We start from the raw sequence: 17,627 nt of genomic DNA, 5'->3' as shown, positions 1-17,627 counted from the left end.
ATCTTCTTACCGAGTTTCATGAAGATTGGACTATAAATGTGGCCTCTAGAGTGTTAACAAGATTTTACTATAGCCATATAAAGAAAATTGCCCCGCCCCTTGGAAGCCATGTTTTTCAAGCAAACGTAATTATTTTCACACTAATCCAAGATATCATTGAGACCAATCTTCTGACCAAATTCATGAAGACTGGACAATAAATGTGGTCTCTAGAGTGTTAACAAGGTTTTACTAAAGACATATAAGAAATAATGCCCCGCCCCCCCCTGGTGGCCATGTTTTTAAAGCAACCAAAACCATTTTCAAACTCATCCAAGATATCATTGGGACAAATCTTCTGACCAAGTTTCATGATGATCGGAAAATAAATGTGACCTCTAGAGTGTTAACAAGGTTTTACTATAGCCATATATGGAAAAATGCCCCGCCCCCGTGGTGGCCATGTTTTTCAACCAACCAGCATCATTTTTGAACTCGTCCAAGATATTATTGGGATGAATCTTCTGACCGAGTTTCATGAAGATCGGACTATAAATGTGGCCTCTAGAGTGTTAACAAGATTGTACTTTAGCCATATATAGCCATATAAGGGAAAATGACCCGCCCCTTGACAGCCATGTTTTTCAAGCAAAGGTTACCATTTTTGAACTCATCCAAGATATCATTGGGACAAATCTTCTGAGCAACTTTCATGAAGATCTGAAAATAAATGTGGCCTCTCGAGTGTTAACAAGGTTTTACTATAGTCATATAAGGAAAAATGCCCCCGCCCCCTGGCAGCCATGTTTTTCAACCAGGCGGCATCATTTTCGAACTCATCCAAGATATTATTGGGATGAATCTTCTGACCAAGTTTCATGAAGATTAGACGATAAATGTGGCCTCTAGAGTGTTAACAAGATTTTACTATAGCCATATTAGGAAAATTGCCCCACCCCTTGGCAGCCATGTTTTTCAAGCAAACGTTTCCATTTTCGAACTCATTCAAGATATCAGGGAGACCAATCTTCTGACAAAATTTCATGAAGATTGGACAATAAATGTGCCCTCTAGAGAGTTAACAAGGCAAATGCTGATGCCGCACAACGCACAACGGACAAAAGGCGATCACAAAAGCTCTCCATGAGCACGTTGTGCTCAGGTGAGCTAAAAACAGAAAAGCGTCCATACACCAAATGCCCTTTTTTCCGGAGACTCTGGTTTGTTCACAGGTACAGTCTCAACAATGGGAGAGGAAAACGTGAAATTCATGTTCGTTTTTTCTGGTGAAGCCATGGAAATGCTGTTAGCAGAAGAAGTGGCATTAGAAGTGGCATTAGAAGTGTTTGACTTGGTCTGCCCAGTAGCTGGTATTGTGATGGAGCCCTTTGATTGCTGACCGCCGAAGGTAAACTTGGGCAATGAGAAAGAGGACACTGGTAGAGTGAAGTCCGTCTTCAGGTCAGGGATAATTACCTAAATAATATTGGGATATGTTGTGTATACTTGCATATACAAGTCTCGCTCTGAGAAAAATGGGCTTAATGCATGTATGATAATGTCTTTTCATAATTATCCTGTGCAGCCAACACAGCAACAAAAGTTTCCGCTTGTATTGAAGTTTTCGCTGAAAGGAAGTCTCTTATTATCCAAAATCCAGTTCAGGTGGAAATTGTTGTCCCTGATAAGCCTGTGCGACTGCACAGGGTAATCTGGAACAACACTTTAGCCACATGCATTAAGCCCTAATTTCACAGAGTAAGGCTCAATATATATAAACGTTGTGAAAATGTGAACATTTTTTTGAACTGGTGTATTTTCATATTTTCCCACAAGGATATTCGTTTAATAAAATAATACATCTATCTTTCTGAACAACATTAAAAGGGATTACATATTGTTTAGATACTATATTTTATGATATTTATTGCTTAGAGCCAGTTTTGAAACATCATCAAGATAAGAGATGCATTGTGCGAAAATGGGTACTATGTCATATGTGGTCAGTTTATTGCTCTAGATCAGGAGCTACTATGTCCACTATGTTAATGATTTTTTAGGGCCCATTCCCCTGCTAAAACAAGTATACACATTTGCTCATATCCTGCTCTCAATGTAAGCTTTATTTTCAAAATGGACACAAATGACCACGTTAAACGCATCTTCGTAAATATTCTAATTCCAACAACTTGAACTACAGCAATGTGGATCATAATATAATAAGCATTTGTATAAAAAATTGCATGATTTTTATTACAAAAGAAAAAATTAAAAACACAGAACAATGCTAGAATGAAATTCTCCCATTATTATAAAATTTCCTAAGAGAACGCTCCAGCCACCTTTCCCCAAAAGGTGGAAAAAACACACACACTCAAAAAGTCATGTAAGGTTTCCTGGTCTCAGAAGCTGAAATGTGGACTCCTCATTTAAGTATACAGATATAGAGGCATATCTGGAGCTCAAAACTTCAAACATGTGTTAAGGCCTATTTTTGCATGCCGCTCTTTTAGGTTGGCGCTAAGAAATCTTAATTTGTAACCAAAATGCATGTTATTTTAATGTTAGCCCAGAAATAGTAAAATCTTTATTGTAAAAATAATTAAAATAAATTTTCATAGCCATTTTGGGAATTTACCTATCAATTTTAGTAGCCATGTGCTATTTCGGCTACGGGTAACTCTTACATAATTAATACGGAGCACTGCATGTTTACCGTTTCCTCCTCGTCCAGTGTCACTGGCTTGACCGAGGCACTGCCCCTGTGGTACGATTTATCCCTCTTCATTTTACCGGACGCATTGCCACCCTGTGGGTCTAAAATCACTGTGTCCTGGTGCCGGGCAGGGGCCCTCTCAGTCTGAAAACAACAGATAAAAATAATCGAGATTGTTGTTTGAGAAGCACAGGAATGTATAAATGGTACTGTTTTAAAATGCAATAAAATAGACAAATTGAGACATAGTTTTGCACTCAGATATTCAAGTGGAAATTTGCAGTTCATGGCATGCTTGTCCTTTGACACTTATGAACAGCTATATACTCAGTCACCTAAATTAGAAGCCTTACCAAGCAATTTATTTTACAGCAGGTCAAGGAAATGTTTCAGGGCTTTTTGTCTTCATTTGGGGAAAGAGTCTTCCATTTTGGAGGGAATATTAAATTGAAAATGGGAAACAATTGCCAAAAGTAAGCTTGAAATTTGGGGAAAATTGCATGATAAAAAAAAAATCCGTTTTTAAAGAAGGAAATCTGTGATCCCTGATTGGCCTCTGCAGTCCATCCAGGCTCATCAGGTACAAAACATTCAGCCTACATAAGATCTTCTTTTAAGAGACCTCCTTTCAAACAGAAAAACCATAGAAGCCGAAAGTGTTAATCCTTAATAGCCTGTGCAGACTGCACATACTAATCTGGGATGAGACTTAAAGCACATACATTTCAGAGCAGTTTTCCTAGAGCAATTTCAAATGGCTACGTGCAACCAGCCTAAAAGAAGAACAGGCAGCTAGTAACTTAACAGTCTATTCAGGTTTTATGTTTGCTTCTCATCAGTACCTTAGGGTTGAAATCAAGCCTTTAAAACTTAGTAAGAACGGTTTTTAATTTAATTTGATTTTCTACGGACTGAAAAAGCATCAAAAAAGCGCATCTGAGTGGTAAAGGGATAAGGTGGCATGCCCTACCTTGTCCTGAACGCTGGTGTCACTGGAGGCGAAGGTGACCTGCCTGTTCCTACTAATGGATGCCTGGGAGCTGATGTTCAGTTTCTGTGTGGGGGGCCCTGAGCGAGGGGAAGTCTGCAGACACGATAGAAATTTATAGTAAGTAAATGTGTTCTATCAGATCAAGGGTGTGATTTAAGAACCAACTAAGGGGAGGTCCATGCCCTAATCTCCTTACTGGATTCAACTTAACTCATTTGTGTATTCATCCAGCAAAGAATAACTATTTGTAAAATTAATGGAAAGGGGGAAAATCAGAAGAAAGGAGGAGAAATTACAACCATGCATATGAAAAGAAACTTTCCAACACAACCCAACCTGTTATTTCACATTTTAGTAATAAACTTAAATGATAATAATTATTGTGCTCTCCAAGCTGGGTCTGCACAAAAGCTATCCTACACGTACAATTTAAGCCAAATACCTCCATCCAAACTCTTGTGATAATGATGTTCTTTATATGTAGCACGTTTTAGAGAATTGGCCCAGCTGAAAAATCCTCTTTTTTCCAAATTTGCATTCTAAACCCTTCAGTTTATCATTTCTTTTCAAGCACTAAATTTGTATTACTTATTATATTCCACTTTTGGGATCAAATTTTTCATATATTTGTTGATGTCAGTTTATCTACATTCCAATCTCAAAATAGTAAATGTAAAACACACAGACACGCAACCTTCAAACAAACAAAAATATTTCCACTTACCCTATCTCTTGAGAAGAATGACTGAAAAACAAACAATACAATCGTTGGTTAAAATTGTTTGTTAAAAAATTGGTGGTGGTGGTGGTGGTGGCGGTGGTGGTGGTGGCGGTGGTGGTGGTTGATACAATGCATTACAAAAATGCAGTTAGCCTTACATTTGGTAAAATTTAAATATATTACAAGGGAGGCAAATGCTGTAACAAAAAGAACATGCATAAACAGTAGTTGTTTCCCTTGTTTGAACCATGCTAAATCCTTAAAATGCCTATTTCCAGTAACTGTGACCTTCACCTGTGACCTTGACCTTTGACCTAGTGACCTCAAAATCAATAGGGGTCATCTGCCAGTCATGATCAATGTACCTATGAAGTTTCATGATCCTAGGCCCAAGCGTTCTTGAGGTATCCAGTCTCCGCCAAACTAGTCAAATTTTTACAGGACAGTAGGTCCTGTAAACTGGGAAAAAATACAGGACCTTCTCTTTTTTTACAGGACCTACCAACTACATAACTATATTAATACAATCACACGAAAAGCGACCATACATGGTACTTGTTTAGTTTGGTAAAACATGTTCTGAAAACTATTGAACACATTTATCATTATAATTGCACTATGTACAAAAAGATTTAAGGAGCATTTCATTTTCATTTTTTCTTCATATTTTTTCCACTTCTCTTTCTGTTTTTCCGAAGAATCAGGTGGTGCCGGTCGTTTTCCACCGGGAGTCGCTCCCTCGTAATATCGTAGAAACATTTTTCAAACAGTTTTCAAACTCAGCGGTAGCGTTTGTTGATTCTTGTTGCTAAGTCTCAGTGCGCATGTCAGAGAGGAATCTGGTCAATAAGGCCTAAACCGACGGCCGCCTAGATAATTGATTTTCTTGCAGGGACATTGACAGTCAAGATCATGACATAGCAAATTAAGATGATCACAATTATTTATAACTATCTCGATTATGTCCATACAAATTGATATTTGTATCATTTAATAATCAGATTTATAATTATCTTAATCAGCGACTAGGCCGTCATGGATTTAGAATGTCCTGACGAGCATTCGTCATATGGTAACGACGCAAAAAATGGACCAATCAAGTGCATCGCAATATTCCGTAGAGTAGAGCGTAGGAACGGAAAGACGCGTTAGCTATTTTTATACCGCGGAAAACTTTCAGAGCCGTAAAAACATAAATAATCAACAGTTTCGTTCTATTTTTTTTACCGGTCCTGTAAATTAGACCGACAGGCCGGACCTTACAAAATTTTACAGGACATGTCCGTCGGTCCGACCATGTTTGGCGGAGACTGGGTATCATCTGACAACCACCTGGTGGACGGACTGACAGACCGACCGACATGAGCAAAGCAATAAACCCCCTCTTCTTCGAAGGGGGGCATAATAAAGAAGTTTTGGCAATTTTAGCAAAATTTAAAAATAAAATAATTCAAAGGTCAGGGCAAAATTCAACTTGCCATGTACAGTACCCTCATGTTAGCATAAAAGTATTTGAAGTTCTAAAGCAATAGCCTTGATACTTTAGAAGTAAAGTGGATCTAAACACAAAATTTAACCTTATATTCAAAGTTATTAAGTAAAAAAAGGGCCATGATTCCGTCAAAATGACAACCAGAGTTATGCAACTTGTCCAATACTGTCCCCTAATGATAGTTTGCAAGTGTTCCAAGTATGAAAGCAATATCTATGATACTTAAGGGGTAATGTGGACCAAAACACAAAACTTAATCAAATTTTCAATTTCTAAGGGCCCATAATTCTGTCAAAATGCCAGTCAGAGTTACATAACATTGCCTGCACAGTCCCCTTAAGATAGTTAGTAAGTGTTGCAAGTATGAAAGCAATAGCTTTGATAGTATAGGAATAAAGTGGACCTAAACACAAAACTTTACCAAATTTTCAATTTTCTAAGTATAAAAAGGGCACATAATTTTGTCAAAATGCCAGTCAGAGTTACATAACTTTGCCTGCACAGTTCCCTTATGATAGTAAGTAAGTGTTGCAAGTATGAAAGCAATAGCTTTGATACTTAAGGAATAAAATGGACCTAAACACAAAACTTAACCAAATTTTTAAATTTATAAGAATAAAAAGGGCACATAATTCTGTCAAAATGCACGCCAGAGTCATCTTACTTTGCCTGCCCAGTCCCCTCATAATGACACAAAACTTAACCTGAAGCCGATGCTGACGCCGACGCCAAGGTGATGACAATAGCTCATTTTTTTTCTTCAAAAAATAGATGAACTAAAAAGGTACACATGTTTAGACTTGTAACTTAATATATATTAGAAAGGAGTCAAATCAAAGTTTAACAATTGACCCATTTATGCCTAGAAAAAAGGCCTTGGCAATCAGACCCAGACGTGACCCAGATGAGACGCCGCATGATGCATCCACATGATCCATTATTTTGTTCTACAGTACTGTTTTACGACTTATAAATTTCATCTAGGTACACATTCACAAAGATTCTTAGCACGAAGATTGACAGACATAATTACAATTAGTAAAATACGCATCAACATTGCTTTATTCTGGGAATTATTCCAAAAATAAACTTAATTAACTTAAACCAGTCAGCAAATCAGAAAGTGTATGCAGAATAGTGTCCGTAATTGAAAGCTGATCATGCTCTTCAATTATTAAAGATAATTTCATGGTTTTATTAAATTAGGGACAGAAAAGTTTAGACCTTCCATAAGAACTTGGTAAATACTGGCATAAGTCCTGTATTTACCAACCAACTCTTTGCCAAAGACTTCAGTTATGTTCAAGTACATATATTAATCTGAATGATATACAGTATTCAGTGACCCTTATTCAAGAATTCTTTATCTATCACTTAACTGATATATATATAAATATATATTGGATACAAGAGTTTAATTTTGTCTGCGTTGACTCTTTACAACTCAGATACACACTTTGTTGCATTAGAAGTTTCTTCGAAAATCTAAATCAATTTTAAGACATTTCTCACTTGACTTGAGTTTTCATTTCCAATCCTTAGAAACTCATTATCAGCAAATATCATAAAACCTGAAGAGACTGCTGGCTGTCCATGTTTTATGCTGGTTGCATATGGTCCATTTTACTTTGCTTTTGAGCAGGAAAGAGTAATGTCTATGCTATTAAGGTTGGTGAATACTGGGCAATGTATATTGCAAGGTAGATGCACTTACAGGACTCTCTGTCCACTGTCTAGGCATCATCATTGGTATTCTTCTAGCATCCTGAAGAGAAGTCAATGCTTTGCATGATAAACCTTCCTTTAGCAGAACATTTGAGTTAGTCATAACAACAAGTGAAGCAAGTGACATTTTTTTGGCAGTGAATCAGTCATATAAGTCATTTAAGTAATTTAACTACTTACAAATCATATACCCACTTGTAATTCCCTAGAAAATTTACTTAAATTTAAGAACTTTCTTACTAGATACGAGCTTAATAGGCTTTATTTCCAAGCCTAAGGTACTGATGTCAGTTGCACATAGCCATTTTCATTTTGGTCCTGAGCAGGAAAGGGTTAAACTACTCCAGGGTTTTTTTTTACTAAGAAAGTGACGCCGATATTCGGCGTCTTCCCCTACCAGAATTTTTCCCCTCAATATACAATTTCCCCACCAAAAATATCATTTTTCACCAAAATATAATATTTTCTCTCAAAGAAATGTTTATTTTTCCTTTGGGCATTCGACAATCATCCAATTTGCACCATGTTCAACGATCTCGCTCTCTCTCTCCAGACGAACACAAAAAATCTGGGAATCCCAATTATTCTAAATATAGCTCTTAAATTACGTCATGTAAACTGGGCAACTAATCGTAATAATCATGTGACTATTTTACTGGATACCGGTCTTGCGCGAGAAGGGTGTTTCGTCAATTAAATACCGGAAACCAGTCGAATTTTCATCCGGGCTATGTGCAAGCCAAGATATAAACGTGAAAACAGAAAAAATGTCTCACAATTGGCGTTCTTACACAAAAAAATAAAACATTCGGACTCGGAAGATACTGAACGCATCGAGGCATTTTTTAAGAAAGAATCATCGAAAACCGTTATAACCCAGCAGGATTCTGAGGTAATCAACATCGAACATTGTGAAAGTGAAAGTAGACAATCGGCAGCTGCCGCTCCTTTCCCTTCCAATACAGTAGCAGATCAAGATCGTCAACCCATTCATCATGAAATTGAAATCACAAAATATACATCGTCCCCCGGCCCCAGTACAGAAATATAGTTGAAAACATTTTCCATTATTAGATCTACACCTGCAACTTTATTAAGGACTTTGACTTTAATACGTGTTAAATGTGTTTAAGAACAAAAAGGACAGAGACAAGCCTCTTTTGAGGAGTTATAGACATTGAAATGAACAGTTTTTATTTTTTTCCCCTAATATGTCTCTTTCGCACTCTTTTTTCCCCTTTCACCCAGCGTCCAGCGTCTTCCCCTTTCTCTAAAAAAAAACCCTGTACTCGGACGTTCTTTAGGAAGGCTCTGCCAAACTTCTCATTCAATAGGTTTACCACTTCAAAATGCACATATATGACCAAGCATAAAACTTATAGTGGTGTCTGCCAGCGACAAATTGGTCATGGTTTCGATCCCCACTGTGGGAGCTTTCTTTAGATATCATCAGATGAGACCAAGTACTGGTTCTATCCAGAAAACAAAGTCGAGAGCATTTCAATAAGCCTAAGACTTTTGATGCAATGGAGCTAAAACAAAAAGGTTTAAAACAAAACTACTGGTTCCATTTAGAATTGAAGATGTTGGACAGGCTGATTACATTGAGTGGTGTAGGCATCTTGTCAAGAGCCTCCAGGATCCTCTTGGCGGTGGAGCTGGTCACAGCCTCTTGGCTGGGGTTCACACGGGGCCTGGCCTTCATGAACGCCTTCACAGGCACGGACAGCTACAACACAGAAGAATAACAGCTACAAATCAGAGGAATGACAGCTACAACACAGAGGAATAACAGCTACAACACAGAGGAATGACAGCTACAACACAGGAATGACAGCTACAACACAGAGGAATGAGAGCTACAACACAGAGGAATGACAGCTACAACACAGACAAATGACAGCGACAACACAGAGGAATGACAGCGACAATACAAAGGAATGACAACTACAACACAGAGGAATGACAGTAACAACACAGAGGAATGACAGCTACAATACAGAGTAATGACAGCTACAACACAGAGTAATGACAGCTACAACACAGAGGAATATCAGCTACAACACAGAGGAATGACAGCTACAAATCAGAGGAATGACAGCTACAACACAGAGGAATGACAGCTACAACACAGAGGAATGACAGCTACAATGCAGAAGAATGACAGCTACAACACAGAGGAATGACTGCTACAACACAGAGCAATGACAGCTAAATGCAGAGGAATGACAGCTACAGCGCAGAGGAATGACAGCTACAACGCAGAGGAATGACAGCTTCAGTACAGAGGAATGACAGCTACAATACAGAGGAATGACAGCTACAATACAGAGGAATGACAGCTATAACACATAGGAATGACAGCTACAACACAGAGGAATGACAACTACAATACAGAGGAATGACAGCTTCAACAAAGAGGAATGACAGCTACAACACAGAGGAATGACAGCTACAATGCAGAGGAATGACAGCTACAACACAGAGGAATGGCAGCTACAATACAGAGGAATGACCAGCTACAACACAGAGGAATGGCAGCTACAACACAGAGGAATGACAGCTACAACCCAGAGGAATGACAGCTACAACACAGAGGAATGACAGCTACAACACAGAGGAATGACAGCTACAATACAGAGGAATGACAGCTACAATACAGAGGAATGACAGCTACAACACAGAGGAATGACAGCTACAACACAGAGGAATGATAGCTACAACACAGAGGAATGACAGCTACAACACAGAGGTGTTAAAATCCACTAATGCTATGCAAAAACAAAAAGTAGCATCATATTGATTATGGTTTCAGTACAGAGTTGTTGAACATAGAGCTGAAAGAGTTGCTACCTTAATTGGCTAAATGCATGTGTATTAAGTGTTGTCCCACACTAGCCTGTGCTGTCTGCCAAGGCTGATAAGGGACATAACTTTCCGTGTAAATCGTATTTATCATTAAAAGGAGGTTTCTTCTAAACTAAGCAAAAATCCAGTCTAGTAGGAAAGTTTTGTAACTAACTAGTCAGTGCAGACTGCACAAGCTAATCTGTAACAATGCTTTACGCACATGCACAGGCTCCATAAGAAGTCTAAATAATATCAATCAAAAATTGTAACTAAGATATAAGATAGTAAAATATAATTTTTTATAACACTACAAAGAAGTGCTGTCAGAAAGGGCTGTTTTTATGCTTATCTTTAATAAGACCAAAAACAGGCTACACAAATCTACCAGATTTATATTTGTAAATAATAATCAGTAAAACAAAACAAATATAAGAAAACATACTTCATCTCAGAAATGACCTCAGGTTTCTACTCTACAGCAAAGTTAATTTTCAAACAAGATATGTGTTTGTCAGAAACACTATGTCCCCTTTTGCGTCGCCTTGAAGCTATATATTTGACCTTTGACCTTGAAGGATGACCTTGACCTTTCACCACTCAAAATGTGCAGCTCCATGAGATACACATGCATGCCAAATATCAAGTTGCTATCTTCAATATTGCAAAAGTTATTGCAAATGTTAAAGTTGGCGCAAACAAACACACACAAAACAAAAGGGCCATGATGGCCCTGTATCGCTCCACTGTTTTTTCTTTGCGATAAAAACGTGTAATGCGCATGGGTTGAAAATTAATGTACTCAAGCATGTGACTTTCTCTTTCTATCCCTCGTCCCACTGGGCGCTTAAAGTTGGAAGGGTGAGCATTTTTATATCTGGAAAAAGTTACTACCGTGTTAACTAAACAGACAAAAAAGCCTCGGAATTGTTGCACAGGTCCTTTGCTTATAACGTAGGTATATTTATCTCTCCAAAAGATATTGTCGTTCTTTCTATTTCACATATTTTTAGTTGCTAAAGATCAAATCTACGCATTTGATTTGAAACAGATTCACAAGACCCATAGGAATCAAAATGCCTTAACCCTTTACCAAACAACACATTTTGGACTTTCCCAATTTGAAAGAGGTTGCAGACGTCAATTGAATTAAAATGGAATATGAAGGAAATGATCAGGTAGGGTAGAAATAATTGTGATAAAAGGAGAAATTGCTCATCAACCCACACATCCCTAAGACCAACAGGCCTGAGAATATTATGATAATCTAAAGATTATTTCTTGATATTTATAAATGTATTTAATTAAGTAATACATTTGACTTCTAAGATCAATTCATAACTTATATTAAGAAAATTATAAAATGGTCAGAAATATATATGGATTTTTGAGCAATTGACAATCATTTCAACAATTCATGATCAGTCACGATTCACAAATGGAACAATGAATCATTAGTTATTAAAAAGCAGCATATACGATAGTTAAGAACATTGCACTTCATTAATTTCAACACCTTCTCTTGGATACAAAGTTTGAGTTTACCGTGCAGTATCATATATTGACTTTCCTTGTAATAATTATATCATGTTCATGGAAGTTGTGTTTTTAAAATCAATCAAATTTGTTCCTAGGGGCATAATTTGAACAAACTAAGTAAAGAACTATTAGATGTCACTACATACCGAATTTGGTAGAAATAGGCCCAATGGTTATGGACAAGAAGATTTTTATAGTTTGCACAATATGGGCCCAATATAAGCATATGTTCAATTTTGTGACCCCTGGGGCAGGGTCAAATTTGACCCCAGGGGCATAATTTGAACAAACTTGGTAGAGGACTATAAGATGTCACTACATAGCAAATTTGGTAGCCCTAGGCCCAATGGTTATGGACAACAAGATTTTTAAAGTTTGCACAAAATAGGCCTTATATAAGCAAATTTTCAATTTTTAACCCCCCGGGGCAGGGTCAAATTTGATCCCAGGGGCATAATTTGAACAAACTTGGTAGAGGACTATAAGATGTCACTACATAGCAAATTTGGTTGCCCTAGGCCCAATGGTTATGGACGAGAAGATTTGTTAAGTTCGCACAAAATAGGCCTTATATTAGCAAATTTTCAATTTTTTGACCCCCCGGAGCAGGGTCAAATTTGACCCCAGGAGCATAATTTGCACAAACTTGGTAGAGGACTATAAGATGTCACTACATACCAAATTTGGTAGCCCTTGGCCGATGTCACTACATACCAAATTTGGTAGCCCTTGGCCAAATGGTTTTGGACATGAAGATTTTTAAAGTTTTCACAAAATAGGCCTAATATAAGCAAATGTTCAATTTTTTGACCCCCGGGGCAGGGTCAAATTTTACCCCAGGGGCATAATTTGAACAAACTTAATAGAGGACTATGAGATGTCACTTCATACAAAATTTGGTAGCCCTAGGCCCAATGGTTATGGACAAGAAGATATTTAAAGTTTGCACAAAATAGGCCTTATATAAGCAAATTTTCAATTTTTTAACCCCCGGGGCAGGGTCAAATTTGACCCCAGGGGCATAATTTGAACAAACTTGGTAGAGGACTATAAGATGTCACTACATAGCAAATTTGGTAGCCCTAGGCCCAATGGTTATGGACAACAAGATTTTTAAAGTTTGCACAAAATAGGCCTTATATAAGCAAATTTTCAATTTTTTAACCCCCCCGGGGCAGGGTCAAATTTGATCCCAGGGGCATAATTTGAACAAACTTGGTAGAGGACTATAAGATGTCACTACATAGCAAATTTGGTAGCCCAAGGCCCAATGGTTATGGACAAGAAGATTTTTAAAGTTTGCACAAAATAGGCCTTATATAAGCAAATTTTCACTTTTTTAACCCCCCCGTGGCAGGGTCAAATTTAACCCCAGGGGCATAATTTGAACAAACTTGGTAGAGGACTATAAGATGTCACTACATGGCAAATTTGGTAGCCCTAGGCCCAATGGTTATGGACAAGAAGATTTTTAAAGTTTGCACAAAATAAGCCTTATATAAGCAAATTTTCAATTGTTTGACCTCCCGGGGCAGGGTCAAATTTGACCCCAGGGGCATAATTTGAACAAACTTGGTAGAGGACAATAAGATGTCACTACATACCAAATTTGGTAGCCCTATGCCATACAGTTATGGACAAGAAGATTTTTAAAGTTTGCACAAATAGGCCTTATATAAGCAAATTTTCAATGTTTTGACCCCCCCGGGGCAGGGTAAAATTTAACCCCAGGGGCATAATTTGAACAAACTTGGTAGAGGACTATAAGATGTCACTACATAGCAAATTTGGTAGCCCTAGGCCCAATGGTTACGGACAAGAAGATTGTTAAAGTTTGCACAAAATAGGCCTTATATAAGCAAATTTTCAATTTTTGACCCCCCGGGGCAGGGTCAAATTTGACCCCAGGGGCATAATTTGAACAAACTTGGTAGAGGACTATAAGATGTCAATACATACCAAATTTGGTAGCCCTAGGCTTAATGGTTATGGACAAGAAGATTTATAAAGTTTGCACAAAATAGGCCTTATATAAGCAAATTTTCAATTTTTTGACCCCCCGGGGCAGGGTCAAATTTGACCCCAGGGGCATAATTTGAACAAATTTGAAAGAGGTTCACCACAGGAACATTCCTGAGAAATTTCATCAGATTTGGACCAGTAGTTAAGGAGAAGAAGATGTTTAAAGAAAAAGTTAACGCACGCACGCACGGACGCACGCACACACGACGGACACAGGACCATGACATAAGCCCCGCTGGCCTTTGGCCAGTGGAGCTAAAAACGACAGACAGGGCAAAAACAATATGTCCCCCTCTATAGTGGTGGGGGACATAAAAATATACAACATCTAAGCTACAAGCTCAGTTTCAACAATAAACTTAAATCCCTAACAATCTATCTGTATGAAGCACATTTTTATGCATACCCTGCTAGGCAGTGATTGATTCAGATCTACTTTCTTCTTCCGGAATGACAGAGATGATCGACCCCCAAAGGTAGTTTTCCCCGGATAAAAACTGGACTCGTGGAAACTGGTTCCCAGAATAGAAGTCTCATTCTGAAATAATCCGAAAATTACTGTAACACAATCTTGGATTTTCTTGAACAACAACAATGACTCAGCAATTCGGCGATAGCAATCTCATTACAAGAAATGGTTACAGGAATGAGTTCAAAGATTGTTGAAATGCCAATTTTTCAATTTTTTGTCACAGACTGAACGAGAGCTGTCTCCATAGGATGACATTTGCCCCCGATAAACGCTTTGATACAAATAAGAAGCATTTTTCAAAACCTACACCCATTTTTCGAAACCTAAACGCAGACTCTAAGTTCAAGGTCAAGGTCAAAATTTGTGAACGTATGGAAAGGCCTTGTCTATATACCCATGCATACCAAATATGAATGTTACAACTGAAGCACATAGAAGTTATGAGCATGTTTCGAAACCGAAACGCAAAGTGTGACAGACAGACGGACAGTGCGATCACTATATGCCCTCCTTCAAGGGCAAAAAATATAAAAACACCATAAATCAGGCAGCAAAATACAACTAATGCAGGGCTCGACATTAACTTTTGGAGCCACTTGTCCAGTCGGACAAGTAGACCAAAACTTCCTAACCAGAAAGAAACTAGTCCTGACCATTATATCTTATTTTGCTCAGTTCTTTGCAAAATAATTAAATAATACAAAAAGCTCAAATCATAAAGACTTATATCATTCAAAATACATGTTAACATAATTTTAGGCAATTTCAATACAAAAAGAACTGACTAGATAACAGGAAAACTGGATATTATTGATTTTTTAAACATTATACAAAGCCAAAATAACTGACAAAAACTTGTGTTTTTCCACCATACTACTTTAATTGTCTTAAAGATCAATGTGTACCGGTGTCGTAAAATGCATATTCATTACAAGGAAGAATAATCTTGTTATCTTGGCAAAGAAAAATGTTAAGGGTTGCTTCCCTTGTAAACAGTACGGTGTAGTATCCCATGGAATTATCGAAATATCTCGTGCTTTGTCGTTTAAACGTAAACAAAATATATATTTAAAAAAAAAAATGTTGGTTACCACACAGAAATAACGGATTTAAAGGCATTTGTTCTAAGTAATTAAATTATAACGACCACTTGTTCTGTCGGACTAGCAAATTCTTTATTTACTTGTCCGGACTAACACTTTGGTTGTCCCGGACAGTCGGACTACCTTTAATGTCGAGCCCTGTAATGGCTTAGGACTTGTACTGAAAATACAGATTATAATTTGAAATCATCATTTTAGGTTCATAACATTATAAAGCATTACAACACTGAATAATTTGAAATGATTATGTTAATTTCGTTACATTTGGTACAACACATGAATCACTCATATCGCGTACAGAATCTTTTAATTTAAAACAGTCAGGATGGCCAAGTGGTTCAGGTATTAGACTTTTAATTAAAAGAATGCTGGTTCCAGCCCCACTTGGACACACACTTGTCTTTTTTTTTCTAGAATGCTATTCTTGTAATTATAATGGAGCTCTATAGTCCTGTGGTTAAAATCCAGAAAATTTGAGGCATAAACTGACACAGTTTAAACAAGAGTTCCGCGGTCGGAGATGACCGCATTGAAGCCGGATTTTTTATTTAAATGACAGGAAAGTACCTTTCGTGTTTTTGTCAATGCAATACTTAAATTACTGAAATATTGTTCAAAGGTCAAAATGAAATGTAAGTACTTTTCAAATGAATGACATTGAAATGACCAGTGGTCATCTTCTAGTACTGGCCAATCTTTATTTCAAGTTTGAAGACTCTAGGTACAAGCATACCAAAGTTATAACATGAAATAAGAACTTTAACATTTTTACATTCAAGGTCACAGTGACCTTGACCTTAGAATGAATGACCTTGAAATGACCAGTGGTCATCTAAGTGTGCTTGCAAACCTTCATGTCAAGTTTGAAGACTCTATGTCCAAGCATACCAAAGTTATAACAATTTTAACATTTTAACATTTAAGGTCACAGTGACCTTGACCTTCAAATGAATGACATTGAAATGACCAGTGGTCATCTTCTAGTACTGGCCAATCTTTATTTCAAGTTTGAAGACTCTAGGTACAAGCATACCAAAGTTATAACATGAAATAAGAACTTTAACATTTTTACATTCAAGGTCACAGTGACCTTGACCTTCAAATGAATGACCTTGAAATGTCCAGTGGTTACTTACTAGTTCTGGCCAACCTTCATGTCAAGTTTCAAGACTCTAGGTCCAAGCATACCAAAGTTATAACAACTTTAACATTTTTACATTCAAGGTCACAGTGACCTTGACCTTCAAATGAATGACCTTGAAATGTCCAGTGGTTACTTACTAGTTCTGGCCAACCTTCATGTCAAGTTTCAAGACTCTAGGTCCAAGCATACCAAAGTTATAACAACTTTAACATTTTTATATTGAAGGTCACAGTGACCTTCACCTTCAAATGAATGACCTTGAAATGACCAGTGGTCATCTGTTAATCCTGGCCAACCTTCATGTCAAGTTTGAAGACTCTAGGTCCAAGCATACCAAAGTTATACCATGAAATAAGAACTTTAACATTTTTACATTCAAGGTCACAGTGACCTTGACCTTCAAATGAATGACCTTGAAATGACCAGTGGTTACTAACTAGTTATGGCCAACCTTCATGTCAAGTTTCAAGACTCTAGGTCCAAGCATACCAAAGTTATAACAACTTTAACATTTTTTATATTGAAGGTCACAGTGACCTTGACCTTCAAATGAATGACCTTGAAATGACCAGTGGTCATCTGTTAATCCTGGCCAACCTTCATGTCAAGTTTGAAGACTCTAGGTCCAAGCATACCAAAGTTATACCATGAAATAAGAACTTTAACATTTTCGAGCACGCCGCCCGCCCGCCCGCCCGCCCGCCCGCCCCCCCGCCCGCCCGCCCGACAACATCAATCTATAAGCCGAGATTTTTTCGAAAAAAATCCGGCTAAAAATGCCCCATACTGTAAACAAGTCCCTTTAAAGGGGCCTTTTCACAGATTTTGGCATTTTTTAACTTATGTATTAAATGCTTTATATTGATAAATGTAAAC

At 37.6% G+C, this 17,627-nt stretch overlaps 1 protein-coding gene across 4 annotated transcripts in view; it reads right to left on the bottom strand.

Moving 5' to 3' along the window:
• Positions 1-17,627, bottom strand: part of LOC127853725 (nuclear pore complex protein Nup153-like) — a 63,267-nt gene that overhangs the window by 33,987 nt on the left and 11,653 nt on the right. For all 4 annotated transcript variants that reach the window (XR_008036726.1, XM_052388465.1, XM_052388468.1 and 1 more), the window contains exons 6-12: positions 14,439-14,570; positions 9,228-9,353; positions 7,614-7,664; positions 4,411-4,431; positions 3,666-3,779; positions 2,696-2,839; positions 1,171-1,455 (exon numbers count right to left, since the gene is read on the bottom strand). Coding sequence is in view for 3 of the 4 variants with exons in the window: in XM_052388465.1 (XP_052244425.1) it covers positions 1,171-1,455; positions 2,696-2,839; positions 3,666-3,779; positions 4,411-4,431; positions 7,614-7,664; positions 9,228-9,353; positions 14,439-14,570 (873 nt within the window). In the remaining variant the exon portion in view is untranslated. The remainder of the gene's footprint in view (positions 1-1,170; positions 1,456-2,695; positions 2,840-3,665; positions 3,780-4,410; positions 4,432-7,613; positions 7,665-9,227; positions 9,354-14,438; positions 14,571-17,627) is intronic.

This window comes from Dreissena polymorpha, chromosome 12 (genome assembly GCF_020536995.1).
Source record: "Dreissena polymorpha isolate Duluth1 chromosome 12, UMN_Dpol_1.0, whole genome shotgun sequence".
NCBI lineage: Eukaryota > Metazoa > Mollusca > Bivalvia > Myida > Dreissenidae > Dreissena > Dreissena polymorpha.
Note: the sequence above shows the minus strand (reverse complement) of the source record. Positions and strands in the feature narration are given on the sequence as shown.